The following is a 21,136-nucleotide window of genomic DNA, read 5'->3' as shown; positions in this document are numbered from 1 at the left end:
GAGTAGTTCATGGAGCTGGATGGAAGATTATGTAAGAGGGAGAGTGGCACAGCACAAAGGAGTATTCCATTTTGAAGTTATTGCTGATCACTGTTTTACAATTATGATACAGGTTTTTTTCCAACATGCATTTCTTTTGTTCCTTTTTTTTAAACTTTAAAACACACTGCACACAATATAGAGAACACCAAATCCTTGGTGTTACTTGATTGAATATATCTTAATTTCTTATGAAGCTGATTTGCCATGCTTCAAGTCAACGCTTAAAAAAAACTATCTTAGAAATAAGGAATTTATTTTATCTAAGCTCTTGACTAAAATTGAAGTGCAGGTTCAAGAGTTCTTGGAAAGCTTAAAAAAATAAAAACTGAATCCAAATGTTAATCCATAAATATGAAACTTTCTTTTGACCCTTACCCTGTAGTGGTCTGGAGTTACTAATGGGGTTAGGATTTCAACTCTTAATGGGACTTGGTGCATTAGTGTTTGGTATGCATGGAATTCAGCATTCAGTTTAATAAGTGGTTGACATTGGTGATGTCCCTTAATTTGCTTAAATCTAATTGGCTCTTTTATCAGTCAAACCTGTATGGATTGGCAATTGATCAGAAAGGGTCAGCCATGACTGTGCATGTACTTAAATGCTGGAACCACCAGTTAAAGTCACTGTTGCATAATAAGAAGCTGAAACCATGAGAACAAATGATCTTCAGAGTCGGAAAGCAAAGGAAAGCGGAGAAGTTTTTCAGGATGTTCAAGTTCAGAACAAAGGCATTATGGAGTATATAAATTTTAAATACACTGCTTTTTGCCTCAAGACTTAAAGCATTTTTTTTTCCAGATGAACTGAAATCTTGTCTGAAACTGTCTTTGTTACATCAAAGAACTCCATAGAAAGCTAAAAGAGATGGAAGAAGCATAAAAGGGCATAGTTTAAAATGATTAGTGACAAATTTCATACTGCAGAGGTAGAAGTAAATTTTTTTGAGTTTTATATTTTTTCCAAAAAGAATAAATTTGTTCTATTTATCTTGTCCTAAACTGCTTTGATAGAAGCTGTAAAAAATAATATACTATCCAGTGCTTCATATTAATTTGAGGATGCCCACCAGTAAAAGATCGGGAAAACAAATTGTTTTAGGATTAAATTAACTAGATAAATGAATTGAAATGATACAGAGGATATAAAACCGCAAAATTCTGGGAGACAATCTTTTGCACAGAGTTCTTGGTTATACATTTTTCTCCTCAATGTGTGCTGTTTCTGATGTAGTGGCACACAGAAGACCCCATTATTTTAGAATTGCTTTGTAATAAGGGATGGTAAGATAGCAGAAAGGAAATTTGCAATCACTGCTGATAATAGCTTATACTCTAGTTAAATCCATTTATTCCCTTCCTATGGCCACCAAAACTTGAGTATGGAAGGGAATGGGAAGAAGATGGATTATCTTGAAAAAATAGGTGCTAAAAGAAGGACAGGCTTCTGCTCTGATGGGAAGCAGGAAGGTGGAGGCTCAATCATCACTTAAAAAGCAGGAAAAAGAACTGGATTTCCAGTCATGACAAGAGGTCTGAAGACTGTTGTGGATGCTAATTCTGTATCACATTGCAGAGTTACCTCTCTGTGTATTCTTATACTGGGGATTACAAACCATTAACTTGGTGCAGATTTATACACAGAAGAGAGCCTCAAAGAATTGATACCTACTTCCTGTGTAAAACATGAAAGATACTCTGAAAAAAAGTTGCCTAAGTAGTGAAGTGCCTCTTTAAACTCTGCCATGATTTATTAAGTATGTTGTTCGATTATGTGCTCTGTCCGTGATTTGCACAACATAGGACTGTCTAGCAGGGAAAGATGTAAGATTTTGCCTTAGACCCTTAAGCCCCTGTTTCTGTGTGGAATACTGCATGCCTCTGCCCAGGCTTCTTCTCAGCAGCAAAACTTGAGCCTACATACCTGTAGCTGTTGATGTTTGCTCAAGATCTGCAGGAGATGGTGCCCTGCAACCAGAGGATTTCAGCCACTGTTAGTTTAAGTTGCAACACCTCGGAGACTGGATTATATCAATATCAATTCGGATATTGAGCATCATCATAGGACCTCTGATCTAATTATGCAAACAAGTAGGAACCACATCATACAACTTATATTCACATCTGAAAGCATTTGCTCATGCAAGTTGATCACTGAAGCCAGCAGGCCTCCTTAAGAAGAATGAATATTCAATGAACAAAGCAAACTGATGCTAAGTCAGAATAATTTAGGAAGAAAGATCAAACTTGAATATGCTAGAATTTTCCCTGTGAGACAGATTTGTTTTCCCATTTTTCCAGTATCACACTGAGTCACACCATAAAATTTGTTTTGAAGGAATGTCCTTTGCTTCAAATTTAAGGTATTTAAGACATCTCTTTTTTCTCTCTCTTTTCCTTCCCCCTCTTCTCCATTTCCTCTCTCTCCCATCTCTCTTTAGAGAAAAATCCAAGAGAAAGAATCCAAGAGGATTCTTTTTTGCTATATCATTTGTGTTAACAGAAAGTTCTTTGTGAAAAATTATGATCATATCCTTTGTAGAGGTAGTTTAAGGAGATACCAGGATAGAGTAGGGAGAGGGAAAGAGCTTTCGTGCATCTCTCATCAATGACCTGGCTAATTACAGTGTCAGTAGCAAGCCGTGTAAATTGTCTGTTCCAGTTCCTTTTGTCCAGAAAGATGATATCATGCGGATATAAGGGTAGGATTGCAAAACTGCTTGTGTGGAAAACTGGGAGTTGTTCTACTGAAAGAGTAATTCTTCTCTAATCTCTGCAGTATTGAACTGATTGTCATTTTCATTAGTGCTATTTTCTTCTTTATTCCCCTCTCCCAGGCTGTTCAGCGCACCTTTCAGTGAGCTCGTACTGTGTCTATTCTTGATTTTGGGTGTGTGTTTTGGAATGGCAAGTGATGAGAGAAGTAAGTCTCATTCCTGAACAGTTGTTGTCTTCAGGCTTTGGCAATGGGAGGCACAGAGGTGCCCTCTTTGCTGCTCACTTTCCTAAATTGCAGCCAGCTGGGGCTCAGCCTAACTCCACACCTCATAAAGGTGCTTTAAATTGAAGTTTAGTGTAATTCCCCACTCATAAAACTGGGGAGTTTTGCCAGCAGGCAATGACACTCCAGCTATGTCCTTTTCTTCTGATTGCCTCCTTCTCTTTGCCTTTGAGCCCTTCTCTTTTGGGGCTGGGCAGATCTCCCATAATTCTAGCTGTGCTCTTTCCATGGTTCAGAATCAGGGCACCTGCATTTATCAGCTCTTTGGTTGCCTTCTCTCTTCTAGAGCAGCATGAAACAGCTGGGACAAGAGGGTAAAACCAGCAATTTTAGTTGCCTGGAAGAACATGGATGTGTTTGCTTGCTTAGGGAGAGCCAGATGAGACAGGGAAAACTGTGCAACAGCTAGTTGCTCATCTATAAGCTGGTAATTAACCTTACTGAAGAGGTCTCACTCAGGTCTTTCCAAAACCTTAGGCCCAGCGTGAGATCCAGACTGTACTTAAGACCTCTTAGAAGAAATGTGTGCTAGAGAAGACTCCATGCTGAAATATTACAGCTTAATTGTACTTCAGAAGTACAGAAGAATATACAAAAAGGGGGGAAATGGGCTGTTGTGAAATTTCGAGGTAGATCATTATTTTAAATTATTACCTGCTATCACATTAACCTATTTCAGACCAATTTCAATTGTACACGAAAAAGGACACAATTTAGATGAAGTGTGGAATTTTTATATAATCTCAAGCTTATTCATGCTTGGGGTTTTTTTACTTTTGATTTTCCTATTCATTCTGAGCAAATCTGAGCTAGAGTTTTCAGTACCATAAGTAAAGTCAGCATTCTTTATGTGATCAGTTAGGTTCTGTTGAAGGAATTCTGCAATAAAATGCTGTTGAAATTCCTGGTGAAAACGTAGAGAAGACTGCGTAGAAAAATCCCACCATGAACTTTGTCTTTAGAACCATTTTCCAGATATATGTAAGTGCTAGGAATCAGATAAATTTTTGTTACTTTGCTACTATGATTTGCACTGCTTTTCTAAAAAACTCATGTTTTTATACTTTCTTTTTTGACAACTCCTGCCCCTGTAGGTTTCAGAATAAAATTTCATTTTCATTAACTGTGAGAAAAGACAAATATCTGTGAATTGTTTGTTTGTTCATTGGTTTGTTGGGAGTTTTATGTAATGTCATTCTCTATTTTCTGCACTTGAAGCATCTAGATTATGGAAGTTAGCCTGGTGATCATAAAGCATTTCAGTAAAGTGGCAAGGTTTGAAGGTTTGAGCCCCTTTGCAGAGGGGGCCCTTTCAGGAAGTTTTGAAGTTCCTCTGCCTGCAATGAAATCTCTACACCTCCAGCAAAGTGCTATCACCCTGTTGCATATTTGTCACATTTCCACGTTAGGGGAAAAAAAGCTTTATGGGGGGGAAAATTAAGGGGTTTTTTTAAGACCTTGCTGAGGTTTAAATGTAGAGGGAGCCAAATCACTGTTCTTTTCCTCTCTTTAGCTGGGACAAAATCAGAGATGATCTTTCTTAAACATCATGGCCATAAAAGTGCTTTCACTTTTTTTTGCTGGTTCTATTTACAGTTAAAAATTAGTCTTAGTAACTCCATTTTGGGAGTCTTCTCTGTAGTTTGAAAAAAGATCTGAAATTGAATTTAAAAAAAATGAAACTTTATATCTGAATTCTTAAAACACTTTGCAGAAATGAAGTATTTTTCCTTCATATTCTGGTAGTGATTTGACTTTTCCCTCCTTTTTCTTAGTGTAGCACTCCTCGTTCTGTTCCATCTATGTTGTTATCTTTAGGTTAGTTGGCTGAGTACCTAAGGAGAAATAAGCTTCTCCATAAAGGCAGAAAGGGAGAGGAAATGGAAGTTGAGTGAGGATCACTCATTAGAGTCACCACTTCTCAGGTGTTCCTTTAACACAGTGTTGGTGTATGCTACCCTCTTTCTTTCAACAAAGGCACCTGTAAGAGTCTATAGCCCTTAATGATTGATTCCTGGCATTTGGAAACTTTTCCCTCATTGTTCTTTTCTTTCTGAATGTTATTTTTGTGTCTGCATGCATGTGCAGGTGCACACACACACAAAAAAATGAATATGATACATCAGTATATGCATGTTCATGTATACATGATTGCTTTCTGTCTTTTTTAATCTTTGGATCTCTATGCAGAGCATGCTTATTCCTCTGACAAAGAAATACTATGCTCTTAGATTAATTTCAGCTGAGTAAAATGAGAAAGGGAATTCATGTATTTCATGTTACAGGGGGATATGTCCAATATTGAATTATATTGATCCTTACTGTTTGTATGCTGACCTATTCACTTTTATGATTTTTATGAATATATCTGCTAATTCAGATTTCCAGGAGGCTTCTCAGGTGACTGAGGATGCTATTCCCCTTTTACAGATAAAGGGAGGCATGTGTTAGCAACAGAAGGTAAAAGAAAATTTTATATTCTTCCTCATGCTGAAAAGTATAATATACATGTCACAAAGTTTGTCAGCCTTTCTTCTTGTCTCTTAGCTTAGGCTGGGGGATTGCCTCTCTGTGAAAGGTGTCACCATAGTTTATGCAGCATTTTCTCTGTGAACAGAGAAAATGCGTGCATTCAGGATGACCAATTTTAGATTATCTAAACATTTCTAATAATACATATACAAAGAAAAGAAGTTGAATAAGTGAAGAGATGGCATTATATAAAGAAAAAAAATTTCTCTTTTCTCTGTTTTTCTTTACATTGAAGTTGTAAGTACTCTTACATACTAAGTAGCCTGTTTGAGGGGGTTATTCATAAGAAATTGATACTGCTGTCCAAAATACTCAACTGATGGTTGTAATCTGAATTAATTAGCTGTAAATTTTTTGTGTTGAAGATTTAGCCCTATGTTTTAAAAATGCATGAAGGAGAGGAAGTTTGCTCTGGCTCTTCACTTTTGTCAAAAAATTGAAGAAAATCTATTTTAGAGAGTAAGTATTGCCAAGGTGTTTACCTCAACCTGTGATGAATAGTGTGTGTATTTTGGGGTAAATGCTCTGAAATGTCTTGTGGCACAGAAGGCAAAACACATTTAGTCTGGTTTGGGTTTGAATAAAGTGCAATGGTGTTACAAAGACTTTTAATCAATTAGGCCACCTGATTTTGAACAAGACAACAGTAGTCAAGGTCTTTTCAGTAAAAATACTTGTGAAGAGATCATTCATTGTTGTATATAGACACACTACCACCAATTCCAGTGGATTTATGCGTTCTTCACTATTATCTAAGGAAATGAAGCCCAGAAATAATTCATATAAATGGTTTATTTGTTAAAAGTGTCTAGAACAGGGCATTAACTGATGAGTAGCTACTTAATAATGCTGTATGAACATTCCTGTATGGATAGCTGGACTACAAAAGGTTGCAATCCTTTTACCCTAGTCATCAGAGATGTCAACTGTATATTTTGAGCTGATTATTTCTATATGGAAATATTCTTGTCTGAATTGCTTTTTATTCACCCTAAATATTAAGTATTTTGCTTTAGTATATAACACCTAGATTGTATTTCTGTCAGTTGACCAATCCATAAAAACAATCAGGGATTTTTGCCACAGTTAGGTGGAATGGAGATGCTACCTTTTATATTCTTTCATATCTTATCTCTGTTAAAACTGGCTGAAAAAAAGAGATCTGTATCATTCATGCTGTCTCCCAGTTGCTGGGCTCTTAAGCAGGGAATGAAGACTACTGCCCATCTGTCCTGTTGAAACTCTGTTATTGGGTGTAGGGGAAAGTCTCATTTACTGGGAAAAAGAGAGCAGGTGCTGTAGTAACCCGGGGCTGACAACACTTTCCAGGCTGGGGTGAGGCAGTGTGCATGGCAGCAGCACAGAGGGCAAGAGGAGAAGGTGCTGAGTTCCAGGCGTTCGTGGCTGTAGATGTATGTTGTTTGTTGTTCATCAGTGCAGATACTCAGCGTGGGCGTCAGAATGTGATCCTGCTGCTATTTTCTAATACAGCTTCATTTATTGATACTGCAGCTGTTGGACTGGACTGTAACGTGAAGTGACAGCCATAGCATTGCAGTTGGCATTTGGAGGAGTGATAAGAATTCTTGTTTACTTTGTAAATGTGGTAGTTCAGATTTGTCAGCCTTGGCCTCATGTGTTACATGAGAATAATACACAGTGTTTTGTTGTTCTTTTTCCTAATTATATCAGTTTTTTTCCAGAACTAAATTTTTGATTCTTCTCTTTTCCATTGTGCAGATCACACCCCCGAGAGTTCTTCATGTTGATCAATGGCAGGATTCTGTTATATAGGAAAAAACACTCCATACTAGTAATGATGACAGATACAATTAAATTAATTCTTTGCTGTTTCCTTTGATGTACACAGATTTTCTCCATTAATATTAATGGACCTCAGAGTCACGAGCACATGTTGGGGGTAGGGGGGAGAAAGCCCCTGACTGTTGTATTTTGCTCTTTGTGGAGCTGACTATATCACTTTATGCTTAAATGTAAGGAAAGCTGCTGACAGTTTTGATATATTAAATTATAACTGAGAACTAATTCAGGGATCAAAGATGCTCTTTGGGAGACATCACTTTATTGGTAGGAAAAATCATTACCTTTTTTCCCACTCTCATGTATTTGTACTGTATGTCTTGGAAATATCATTCCCTACAGTTTCTGAATCTTGATGTTTAATTTAATGCAAAGGTCTTTGAGCAGCACAGTGGGAAGGGGGGCTTCTGTTAGTGAAACCTCGTAGAAGGAAATTGAAATGTACATGTTTTTTTCTCATTTATCAAAGAAGAGCAAAAATCTAAACTGACATTTTATATCAAATGAATTATGAACTGTGTACCTCGTACCTAAGGGAACAACAACTAAATTAGACTTTTGTTAAAAAGAGAGACAGAATAAAAATAGGCTTTTAATAAAATATACAGTCATTTTTGGTATTTTGTCTGAATCTGACATGTATTGTACTTTGCAGATGAAAACTTGAGAATATAGGCTACATCGAAGTCTATATGCTTTGAATGCCATAGTGTGAATTGAGAAGCAGGTTAAGTTGACACACAAACCAGAGTTTCTACTTAATAGATATTGTTGCTTTGATATTTTTGTTTTCAGCCATGTCCAACTCAGGTGAACAGGAAAAGATAATATGCTTTTTAATAGCGTGAAGATTGGAGCAAAATAGTTTATGGTTTGTTAGGGGTTTTTTTAGGTTATTTGGGCTTTTTTAAACTTCCATGCGTGAGATTATGGTTGCTGCTGAAACAAGCTTCCAGGGAGAAAAATTTTACAAGACACTTGATGGCACCTTAAGAAGTCAGTTTTCAAAGAATTATGTACTCTGTATTCTACCGGCATGACTTCTACTGTCTTTAGGTGAACAACATTTCTTGCAAGCAAAGATAAGACTCCCAGTCTTTAAAGTTAGAGTTTTTGACTAATTTTGACAATGAGTCAAAGTCTCTTTGTGATTACCATATATATCATAAAGAATTAAGTAGTAGCTGTGAACAAAAGCTAACTCTGTGTTGCCTTGATTACTAGGAGCAGGAATACTAGGGAATCTCTTTTCCTCCTCTTTCTGCAAGAAAGGCAAGTATTTGAGAGGGAGAAATTCTGTTCTGGCTGCAGTTGTTTCGTGGCCAAAAGGTAGTCCAGTGACCTGGATCTCACAGACACCTGTAGGATATTTAAGATGTGATAAGACTGCACCACCCACTGTGCATAGTGGCTCCCTAAAACCAACTAATCTGTCATCTTGTCAGATCCATTTTCTATTTATGGGAACTCTCAAGCTTAGTTTCCATCAGAAATGGTAGTATTTCACACCATCCATTATGTACTGAGGAGAAATTTATGGATTAAAAGTAACTACAGGTAATTTTGTTGTGGAGCTAATTTATTTGCACCCCTGCATTGTTCTCCAGTCTGTACATACAGGGATATATAAACTGAGGCTTCTGTAAAAATGCACATCAGCTGGAGTTTTCTACCAACAGGGTAGCCTGTTCTTTAACAGTCCTCCAACACATCCATACTGCAGGAGTGCAGTATGAAGAGATGTCTTATGTAATGAGACTTCTTATTTAGTGAGAACTTTCACATATTTTCCAGTGTTTCATTTTCTTTAGCATTCAGTGGAGGCTGCTGTGTTTTCTTTGTTTCCTTTGCCACATTGGATGGAGATATAGAATTACAGAATCATTTAGGTTGGAAAAGACCTTTAAGATCACCAAGAACAACCATTAACCTAACATGACCAGATCCACCACTAATCCGTGTCCCTAAGCACCATATCTGCAAGCCTTTTAAATACCTCCAGGGATGGTCACTCCACCTCTTCCCTGGGCAGTCTGTTCCAATGCTTGACAACCCTGCATAGCTAGTAAGCATTTGCAGAAGCCATGCCCACTTGGTGCTTTCTGGTTTTGAGTATCCTTTGTTATCCTTTTTCCTTCAGTCATAGAATAAATCAATATTAAAAACTATTTTTTAACAGATTATGCTTCAGAATGATGCATATGCTTCTTGTAACATCACCGCTTCTGTGTCTTTTCCTTTTTCTTTTAACTTTCTCTTCTTCTATGATGTTAAAATCTCCTTCAGAGAACTATTAGGCTGAAAAAGATTTAATTGGGAAATCAACTCGTGCCATCTTCTTTCCTCAAAACTGTAAGTTATCTCATTTCCAATAAGCATTTGTTTAGTCTGATGGAGATTTGAAAGCTTTCTTGCAGAAGTTTAATCCCACTGCTGTATGTCCTGTTTCCCAGGACACACAGAAATGTGTGTCCTGGGAAACATTCTCTGTCTTTGCAAAACTTCTGCGAAGTTGGAGGTTGCTATAGGTCTCTCCCTTATTGTTCTTTTAGCTACATAGGTTTAAACGTTCTTCCCTGGGCTTTTCCCAACCATGGGTGATAACATCTGATTCTTTTTGTTGCTTTTGGGAAGTCTCTGGATTTCCAGAGCTATCTAAGAACTGTTTAGTTTCAAACAAGTTTAAAAGCAATAAGTTTAGAAGCAATAAGTTTAAAAGCCATCCTGCAGTTCTCTGAAATTGTGGCAACAATATTAAGACAGAAATTTTAGTTTAGCCAGGAGTTTCCTCCCCAGCAATCTAAAGACTCTCACCAGAGATGTCTCTATCAGTGTAGGAGGTACCATGCTGGCCTCTGGTTATAGTTGTCTGATGCCAGATATTAATTGTAAAGAAAGCTGTAAGATTTTGATGATGTCAGATTCTTTCACCTTTTTCATTTAAAAAAAAAAAACAAAAGAACCCAAACCCTCAGAGAACCAACTACAAAAAAGTAATTTACTACTACTACTGCTGCTACTACTATGACTACTACTACAAAAAACCCCCACAATCCCAAAAAACTTCCTGAATTTAATCTCTAAAGCTGCTTCACGCAGGAAGCTGAAGTTGTTGCATGAAGATAGACAGGATCTTGTTCCCTCTGCTCTTGCCACATCTGTCCCCTTAAGTTAAAACAGACAGATCTGATAGTTTCTTAAAGCTATTTCAGAGAGATATTTCATTTCCCAGTAGCCAGTCACAATTAACTAGCAGGAGCTGTTTGTTTAATTGCAGTTTCTGCCTTATCTTGTAATGCCATTACTTACGGTTTTTCTTCATAGTATTTTAAAAAAAATTAATTTTGTATATGGCAGTTATTGGCTAGCAATCCTTTTAAACAGTCTGATGAATAATTAGTTTTACTGGGCAGTTATAAATTCTAGCCAATGTCCTTACTACAGGTATTAAAATCATTAATCATTCCGCTAATTGCTTATTGGCATTCTTTTGTAGCTTTTAGAGTTTAGTAAAGTTCTTGCTGAGTAAGATGGACAAACCTCCACCTAACATGAGAAAGAAAGGCAGGTTACTTCTTATGGAAAGGTGAGGTGACAAATCTGTAAGACATTTTTATAGTGTTGACCTCAGTAAAATGTAACATTTAGGAAAGGAGCATCTCTTAGACGTATTTCCACTTGAGACCCACACCCAGGTTGCAGGTGTTGAGGTTGCACGTGAAGAAAAGTTCATTAAAAGGAAGGGAAGGTCTGATTGTTTTGGAGTTTGGTTTTTTTGGGTTTTTTGGTTTTTTTTTTGTTTTGTTTTGTTTTGTTTTTTGCTAGAACAATATTAATGAGGAATAAGTAAACCTGCTTTGGGATTTCAAAAAGAAAATTGTCTTACACGTTGGGTCTGCAGGTCATGGAGTAAAGCCCAAGTTGATTTTTAGGGCCCTACTAAAATTATGCTCTGCAGCTTAGAATAGCAAATAGTGAAAGTACAGAAAAATCCAAAGTTAGAGTTTACACACTCAATCCAGATAAAGATAAATTTTAGATTTTTTTTCAAACATCTTATTTTTATTTTTCTGAATTATATTGTGCCACACAAGTACAAGTAACCTTAAAGTTTAATGCTAAAAGTGAATCGATTTACAAGCTTCTTTTCAAATGAAATTACTATTACAGCAGAGAGCAGAGGTATAAAACAGGATAGATCATGAAGAGAACAAGATATTTCTGTACGCTGTTTATATTATACTTCTGAAAAGAAAATTTCAATGTGAGGTATGAACAAGTTTGGACTTACTCTAAGTTTACGAAGGCTTTAAGCTACTCCTTTATATCTCTCTATTTGCTTTTTTGCCAAAACACAGCTTTCTTTCTTGCCAAGATAAATGTGCCAGAGAGGGGAAAGCAAGAGGGCCACCATGAACCTTTCACATTGTATGTTCCAAAGCACGAGGATGTGTGTTGAATAAGGGTGTGTCATTCTTGGTATATGTATTGTTAGATGGAGCTGTATCTGTAACTGAAAACCTCTGGCAGTGAAATTATAAAATCAGAAAGAAAATACAAGAATATTCTGTGCATTCTCTAGTCATTGAGAGTGTGAAAAACAATATGGTTGCACATATATATTAAATGAAATAATCAAGAACAATTGCTTATATTCGCTATACGCTGAGAAGGAAAAATAATGGGAAAGAGTTAAAAACCAAACCAGAGTAAACGTCTATGAACCCATGAAGATAAGAAACAAAAAAGGCAATCTTCTGCTTTGCCAAGAGATTAAGGTTTGTAACTAGCATGCTGTTCCAGTGATGACATATGGCCCACCATCATGGCCTCTCTTTCTCTGAAATGAAACTAAAGCACACGCCCAAGTGGAGAATTATGGGGAGTGCAATGACTGGAATTATTTGGGCTGAGCAAACCACTAGATAACAGGCATACCTGAGAAATCAGGAGAAACAAACGTCAATGTGCAGAACATATTGCCATAAAATGTGCTATGATGAGATGATCTCAGTATGGGCACCTAAAATAGAAAATGAATCAGGAGTACCTAAAGAAGCACTACGATGAGATAAAGAAATGGGGTCTGTGAATTGAACCTGGAAAAGAGGAAGAGTAGTCATGACAAGAGCAAGACACTCATCTAAAGGCAGTCGGACTGGAATTTTTCCTTGCTGTTTTGGTACAAACGGTGGAAAGCCTGTTTTTCTCCTTCCCTGTAGTTAAATACCTGCAGTTATCATTTGCATCCATGTGTATGAAGTAGATTTTGATAAGAAAAAAAATGCTAAACGTTTTTTATGTGCAGATGTGGCAAATTGTAGAGTTAGGTATTCATAGCTCCAAACTCTTCCAGCTGCCTATCTGGAGATATTATGGATACATTGGGGTCAGTATATCTGATCTCTGTTGAAAGAGGTGACACTTCACTTCAAAGTTGGTGTGAGTTTGCACCAATTTTATAGATCTGTAATCAAGGTCTGCTGGTTTTTCTTCTTCTTATGAAAGATTAATAGTGCAGACATTTTTATAACTAAATAATCATTTATTGTCCTAATAGTAGTTCACCTTTTTATAGTAGTATTCAAAGTCATCTACTTTCAGAAAATTTACATTTCAGATAAATCCTTATGATAAATATAATGAATACCTCTCAGAAAAAATTAAGCTTTCAACATGGAATAAGCATTTAAGCACAATCATTTCACACAATGCTTGCTCCTAAAATAAACAAATACTTAAAAGCTGACTATTTTTGCATATGTTGTTCGAGGTGAAGAAATTGAGGCAAAAAGTTGAAACACTTTTCAAGGGCTGCTTAGCAGATTACTGGCTGAAGTGGGATCAGATCTTTCTCGATCCATTGGCATGTACCTGAGTATCTGGAATACAACATATCATTGTCATCTTGAAGCAGTCTTCAGTTTTTATTGTTTTGTGGAACTGTTTATTAATTATTTGATTAGAATTGACATCTGATTAAATATTTTATTCTGCCTTTGTAGTCTCTTGATATACAAAGCATGACTTTCTGCCCTGCTAAATGAGGATTTACAGGGCTAGATGTTGATTCAGTAGGTTGCAAGTGGAGTGCTTGCCCCCTGAGGGTCATATTAAAGCTCGAGGGGAGATTTTTGAGCAACACTGCATCTTAAAGACGATATATCAAGCTGATAGATACATGGCTCTTCTGTTGAGAAATTCACAGTAGAATTATTGCTTGTTGCCAGTTATAACTTGGGTAGTAAGGAGTCTCTCGGGAATATGGACTGGATAAAAAGGGTTAAGCTGGGGAAAATGTTACACTGAAGACCTTGGTGATGAGGAATGCTTGAAATAGTCAGAGGATGTTTTGTGTGCAAATTAGAATTACCATTTTGGGGGGTAAGTGCTCTGCGGTTTTAATGAGCAAATCGTGATTAGTTTAATAGAGCACCTTTCTCATTATGACTCAGCAGAGACTTGACAATTTATTTGCTGTACCCTCCTGCCCCCCTGCCCCATTTCTTTGGAGAACACTCACTCGTACATCACTGATGAAATTCTCTGTGGGCTATAGGAAGCCTTTCAGATAAATACAATTGCTGTATATTGTAATGTTGGTTTGAAAGTAGTGGGCTTGGCTTGTTCTACAGGTCACTCGACTTTCACAGTAGAGATTTGTCCAAATTTTCTACTCTTCTCTATGCTGTGCTTTTGTTGGTAGAAGAGATTTGAACATTTAGCTGAGATTACCTGCACCATTAAAATAACATCCACACTGTGGAATTGTTATTGACATTTAGACAGCTACATCTTTGTTTTTTGATGAACATTCCTGTATCGCTATAATAACCACCTCTATACATACATACAGCTTAATCAGAGCTTTTACTTTGTAGATCTCAGAGAGCTTTACAAAGGAGGATAAGTATTATTATCTCCATTTAACAGATTGGGAAATGAAAGACAAAGGTGAAGTGATGTGTCCTGACAGAACTGCAAATAAATTTAACGCTTTTGCCTCCTCAGTGAGTTGCCTCATACTGTCTCCTCAATAACATGAACTTTGACTTCCTGGCTTAATTACTAGGTCGGCTAATTAGATCCATTTTTAGATGTAGCATTTTTTGCTGTGTAGAATTTCTGTGTGAACATAAAAAACTGGTGCATTTTAAGCTGCAGACATTTTAGTTTAAAATGTCTAGGTTTGAGGGGATATTGACTCTTCCTTTTGGTCTCAGCTTAGAAAACCTCTTAAAAACCCTCAACTAAAGGTTTTTATGTTAATTGCGTCATCTTTCTTGTGCTGTCTCTGTCTGTAAACAACTTCAGGAACCACCTTATAAAGGATGCCAAAATAATGCGTGATTATCTGTGCGTACTGTACTTTACATCTGTAAGTTTTCAAATCTCTTCCAGCACAAATCCAACAGTGCTTATGTTGCTGCTAAACAGAACAATGTTATGTAAGGTAAATAAATATATTCTCCATTTTACTGTGAGAGAGAACTTCACGTGCAGAGACATTTGGTGTACAAATGTTTGTTTTTCATGGCTCAGCTGGAGGGATACTGGGCTGTTTAAGTTAAACCAGCCGCCTTCTTCCTTCTGAATTGAGGTGCTCACAGGCTCTTGAGTGGCCTTGAAGGTGTTGGCACAGGATTTGCAGACCATGAACTTTGGTAGTCTCAGAGATTTTCTGGATTTGAAAACAGGGCGATTTTCAGGTTTAGCTGGGATTTACTGGAGCCTTATTGCTTAGATGTAGATAGCAGCAGGAAGGAACATCCAAACGCAGTCAGGCTGGCTCAAGCCCCCATATTATATGTTTTCTTTTTTGCAGTGACAGAGAGAAGCAGAAGGGAATGAGAGAAGCTGGACGTTCTGTTCTATTTCATCTTGTCCTGAAAAAAGCCAGGAGGGCTGTAGGGCTTGGGGGCAACTGTCAAAAGTACCTGATAATAACTCCAGTACTCCAGAAGCCAGCTTTTAGTAAAAATTTTGGATGAGAACTGGCAGACCTTGAAATTAATGTAAAGGGAGCAAGTCTCTTAGGTTGGAGCATGACATGTCTTGTGCCTTTTCCTGTAATACAGTTTGGATCTGGAGATGAAAAATGTTGAAGTTCGCCAGATGTATAATCAGCATAAAAATATCAGATGCTAGTTCACGTATCTGTTAATGTATATATCAGTATAAATAAAAACTATTACATGTGACTGATGTCTTTCTTTTCGGAGTCGATGCCTCCTTTCACCTGTCTCAGGGAGAGAATGACTCAGAGAGTGTATCACAAATTCTGTTTCTTCCCTTAGTAACCACCTCATATACAGGTGGTAAATGAAAATCATAAAGCTTACTGTAAATTACTGTTTGCTCATCTTAAAACTTACAGCTTAGGCCCTGAGGCTTACAACTACACTTTAAGTTAGAGATCTGTGAGGCTGGTTTTTCTCCAATAGAGACAAGAAGAAAATAACAGCAATGAAGAAAAATTTCCGTTGTAAAGACCAAAGGATAAAAGCAAATGGTAACTACGGGACCATGAAAAGCAAAACTATTATACAAGAGTTTAAATGACAAAGGGAGTAACTTTTCAGTGTTTTAACTCTAGAAAAAGAGCTACAGAGCAATGGCTACAGATGTGTTATATATAAAAGTTACAGATGTGTTTAAATACAGAAAGTTTTTTCAACAGATTGATTTCTTGATAAAGAAAAAACAAAGCCATAAACTCATAGGTGTAAATTGGCATAGTCCTTTTTACTGCATGCAGTGAAATTTGCAGCAGTTAAAGGTCATTGGTGGTATCATTACTGACACATTTTGATCTGCACTTCCTTGGACTTCATAAAAATTAATTTCCTTAACAAAACAGTGGGCTAGAGACTGAGACTTTAGAGAATCTATTTTGATTTCTACTTAAAGATGTTCTTAACTTAATATTTCTTCTGTTTTCTTTTTAAATTATTATTCATTTATAAGGGTGAGAAGGTATTTGAATGATAAAAAGTCTGATCAATTTTACTCATGCTGGGTAACATTTCTGTGAGCATTTCCTTACCTTCTCAGGGTGGCAGAGCTGGGCACAGGGAGAAGTAGATAATATTTGAACAGGTGGTAGAAAATATGTTGCTTCTGAATTACTTTTGGTGTTTGGAGGTTTGCTTTTAGCAAGATGATATTCACGTATTGGAAAGAAGAAAATTAAGAATCAGCATTGTTCAGTAGTGAAAATGTTAAACTAAATGGACCATGTTAACATTACTGTTGATCCTGAGGAGCAGTTTTTCCAGTATATGGAGCATTTTGTTTCCACACGGCATATGTTCTCCATGGTTTTCTCTGCTCTAATTCATCCATGTTTTTCAACAGCTCCAGATGGCATGATGCCTCCAAGGCTTTCATCTGCCACTCCAACCAGTCTTCAGGTTGTCTGGTCTACACCAGTTCGCAACAACGCCCCAGGCACACCCAGCTACCGACTCCAGATGCGGCGGAGGCGTTCTGCTGGTGACATTTTGGAGTACGCAGAGCGTAGCAAGACCACCATCCACTGCTGAGGAGGAAAAGTCCCCTTACCTTGAATACAGCTCACCTTTAGGGCGGCTGGTCTTGTTACAAGATGTAATGTTTTAGTCTTTCTTGACATGCTGGGTTGTGTTCTGAAGTAACATGTGCTGTTTTTCTTTGCAGTTTGCTTCCCAGCCCTACTGCTTCCTTACAACACAGAGTCAGAGACCTGCAGCCCTACACTGAGTATGAGATGAGAGTGGTTGCTTCCAATGGTTATGGCAATGCTTATAGCAACTGGACTTCAATGACTACAGCAGAGGACAGTAAGCAGTCAGATCTTACTTAACTGCCTTTAGCAGAAAATATAAATAACAGTCCAGCTGCCATTGTACATAATTTCTTTAAGTTATCTAGCTTTCTCTGTTATAGAGCAGTAATGCATTTCCTTCCCTAGTATTAATTTGAAGTAAAAACTCCTGAAGGATCAAGTATCTGTTGTCTTACATATTGATTAAAAAATATGGATGTTTACATATATATTTTGTGAAGCAGTATCTTATTTCTGTATATAATATCTCTCCAGAAATATATGGTTTGTTTAAGATACACTGGTAAGTACAGCTTTATAAGTAGTGTTCCTTTATATTCAGGGACTTGATTCTGATTTCAGTCATATCAGAGAAAATAAGTTGAAGTTAATAGTACATGACAGTTATCTTATCTCTGTGTTGAGAATACTCAAGCTACCACAGAACTTTTCATTCCCAGTGATCTTTGTTTAATTCAAAGTGGTGACCTACTGGTATGAAATTGGGTTTGTCACTGTCAATCCCATCACTTTTGTTGTTAATAGTTCTACGTTCTGCAGTCTCACTCCCCACAATTTGTTCAACAGTCCCTTGATTTAGCAAACAGCTGTCAGTGTACAGGTACAACCAGTTAGCTGACAAGACAGAAGTTTGCACCTGATTCAATATGTAAGCAGAAACATATGACAAAATTTGAGCTTGTTGTTCATAATACAAATAGAAAACACACAATTTCCAGGGTTTTTTTAAGAAACTGAGCTGTTAGCTTTCTTGTGCAAGGTAGCAGGATATTTAATATTGATTTAGCAAATATTCAGTGCTGGTGATGCAACTTCATTTTAGTCTCTTCTCTAAATGGACGGCTGTCTATGTTGAGAAAACATTGAGCTGAAGATGTGTTTTCCCACGATTATAAAACATTTTTTCTTTGAAGCTGAGCAAATGATTCAGAACAGAAATTTATCTGATAAATTCATTTAAGCTCCAAAGGTATTAATGCTTCTATGAACACACTACCTTTAAGTAACCATAAGTTCTGAACTTCATCTTGAGACACCAGAGCTGTTATCTACCTGTAGAAATCCTTGTTGAGACTCACTTTTTTTCATTATATTGTTTGCTAACAAAAGTGGGTACAATATTATTGAACTTGTCTGCATTCATAGTCAAAATGCAACCAGTCTCCTATGACTATTTTGTTCAAATTGCAGTAATTATTTAGGCCTGGTCTGATAGTTCACACAGTGTTTGTTTTCACATAGAAGGAGGACAGAAGTATCTTTCAAAGGCACCACTTGTTACTAATATAAAAATTATTTTTGTGCAAAGTAGTAGGTGTACAATTTTAAAATTCTCTTTTGAGGAGTTAGGGGTAGGGTGGAAACCTACACAGGTGATGCATTCCTGTACAGTCTTCTTGAACACAGATGTAGGCCACCTGCTGCATAGAACTTGGATGGTCTGTGTGCATTAGCATGAACTGCTACCCTTTGCAAAACCTTACTGCAGATATGCCCTAAGTTAGTGTGGAAGGTAGATGTTGCCAAAGGAAACTTAAGAACAAGAAAGTTAAAGTATAATGCTTCTGCCAGTGTTTATGCAATTAAAATGCTTGAGATTGAGAAACAACTCACCTCTTCAGCTGTGATACAGCATCTTGTTCCTTTAGCTTGAAACAAACTTCCATAGTTCACTTAGGAACTCCATGTCTCCAAGGGCAAAATTATTTTCCTTTAAATGTCCTCCTCCATTTGTATCAATACTGCTGAAGAATACGTGCTGATGTATCCCCAGTATCCAACAACCCTTGTCATTTAAAAAAAACCCACCCAACTTTCAGTGGTGACAGAGGACTCAGTGGTGTCATTGTGGAGAGCTGCCATCTGTGAAAGGATATTCAGCTCAATTGCTTAAGACTGAATGATTGTCATTGGGTCTAAGCAGTATTTTTGTCAAGGTCTCAACATGTTTCTTGTGAAACTGCCTATTCTGACAGTTTATTGCAGAAGTACACTTAATTCCTGGCCCTGCTAACCAACAGACTTTGACTTTTTAAAGTACAACTTAACAGTGGAAATTTCCCGTATCTCTTACTCTGTTGAAATAGATGTGTGTGTACATGTTCTTATTGAATTTTATTCAGTGAATATATGTCTTTTTTGTTTCACCAAAGTATAAAGTGTCCATAGGCAAAAAATACAAGTGTGTGTGTGTGTGTGTGTCTGTGTGCACACATACTTGACAGCAATGCCTGTAAATCAACATATCCACTTTTAAAGTCAGTAGAGTTCCAGTAACACAAGCTGATGATTTTAAAGTATATCTGCATATTATATTTTATTTATCATAAATACCTAGTTAAACAGGAGGATATTGGAAATTATTAAGGAAAAATTAGCAAATGCTGCCATAAAAATCTGTTGTATCTGACAATGAATTGTCTTAATATACAGATTAGTAGGTTTGGGGTATTTTTTAATGCAAGGAAAAAAATGCAGTAAAGAATTTTTAAGTACTTTCATTTACATGATTGTGGCACTAGTAACTGATTCCATGCATTTTTTAAAGTCTAACCTGCCCATGCCAGATAACAATAATATACATAACTATGAATACTTTTAAATCTGCTAAACATACATTAATAAAAGATATTTGTTCCAGTGATCTTGGTAAGTATAGCATCAGACTATTTACTGCCAGAATATCTACTGATAGAAACAATTGCTGAAGTTTCTGGATTAGAGCTTGCTTTCAGTAACTTGAATGTAAATTTAAGATAGCTCTCTTGAAATCAGTGTAATGACCACTGAACTGAGAGGTCAGTATGTACCATTGAACTGAGAGCAGAATTTCATTCAGAAATAAAATGAAATCCTCTAGGTATAGTAAAGGAGATACAGGTTAGGTTTTCCCTTTAGATATGGCAAGCCTTTGAGCTCTCTGGGAGTTGCAAAGACATTGGTTACAGTTACCTGAAGCTGCCCCAGTGACAGCTGCTGGGTTCTAAGGGTGTAGATTTAGGACTTAGAAAGTTATACTGGCTGATAGCAATCCACACGGTGTAATTTTTGATCAGAGGGATATCTCCCAAATGAGAAAGGTGCTTTTTCTAGTGCTTGAGAAAATCTACCATGACTTGGACAAATTTTAAGATAGCAAAATTTCTACTTTAGCTTTTGAACACCCCAGAACCTGTCTGCAGCCCAGTGAGTTGCATACAGCAGGACATCTCAGTCACCAGCGTGTTCTCTGCAGTGGCTACATTTCAGTTCTGTTGGCCAGTATGGAGAGCTCTTACTAAAGGCCTTTTAAAAGTGTTTGGCTTGCACTAGGAGGAAGAGAAGATTTTGAGAGTTGCCTAGGAGGCAGTCCCAATTTTTTATTTTTTATTTCTTGCGTAAGTGACTGCAAAGTCCATCTCTGTTATACATAATGAAGATTTAGGCCAGCCAGTGTTTCTTCACAATAAGTAAGGTGAAAAGCACACAGTAGTCACTGGAGATCATTATGTATTGAAGTTGCTGGAGATAAAAAAACCATTAAAAAAAAACCAAAAAGAGATCTCCTGCAATGTATCATCTGAGTTATGCCCCTCTGGACTGCTTTGGTTCCAGGATGAAAAGCCCTAAGCAGAGGAGGGAGATCTCATCACAGTCTAAACATCCTCATAAAGGGAAGAAGAGGGGTAGACACTGATCTCTTTGACGACCAGTGACAGGACACAAGGGAATGGCCGGAACCTGTGTCAGGGGAGGTTTAGGTTGGGTATTAGAAAAAAGTTCTTCACTCAAAGGATGTTTGGGCACTGGAACAGGCTCCCCAGGGAAGTGGTCAGAGCACCAAGCCTGACAGAGCTCAGGAAGTGTTTGGACACCACTTTCAGGTACATGGTGTGACTCTTGGTGATGGTCCTGTGCAGAGCCAGGAGTTGTGCTTT

General features: G+C 37.2%; 1 protein-coding gene across 3 annotated transcripts in view; it reads left to right on the top strand.

The window, feature by feature from the left end:
* Positions 1-21,136, top strand: part of USH2A (usherin) — a 388,094-nt gene that overhangs the window by 222,463 nt on the left and 144,495 nt on the right. For all 3 annotated transcript variants that reach the window (XM_048298182.1, XM_048298180.1, XM_048298181.1), the window contains exons 39-40: positions 16,751-16,901; positions 17,072-17,214. In XM_048298182.1, the coding sequence (XP_048154139.1) occupies positions 16,751-16,901; positions 17,072-17,214 (294 nt within the window). The remainder of the gene's footprint in view (positions 1-16,750; positions 16,902-17,071; positions 17,215-21,136) is intronic.

The sequence above is a fragment of the Corvus hawaiiensis genome, chromosome 3, assembly GCF_020740725.1.
Source record: "Corvus hawaiiensis isolate bCorHaw1 chromosome 3, bCorHaw1.pri.cur, whole genome shotgun sequence".
In the NCBI taxonomy this organism is placed as follows: domain Eukaryota; kingdom Metazoa; phylum Chordata; class Aves; order Passeriformes; family Corvidae; genus Corvus; species Corvus hawaiiensis.
This window is presented reverse-complemented; position numbering and strand designations above follow the sequence as displayed.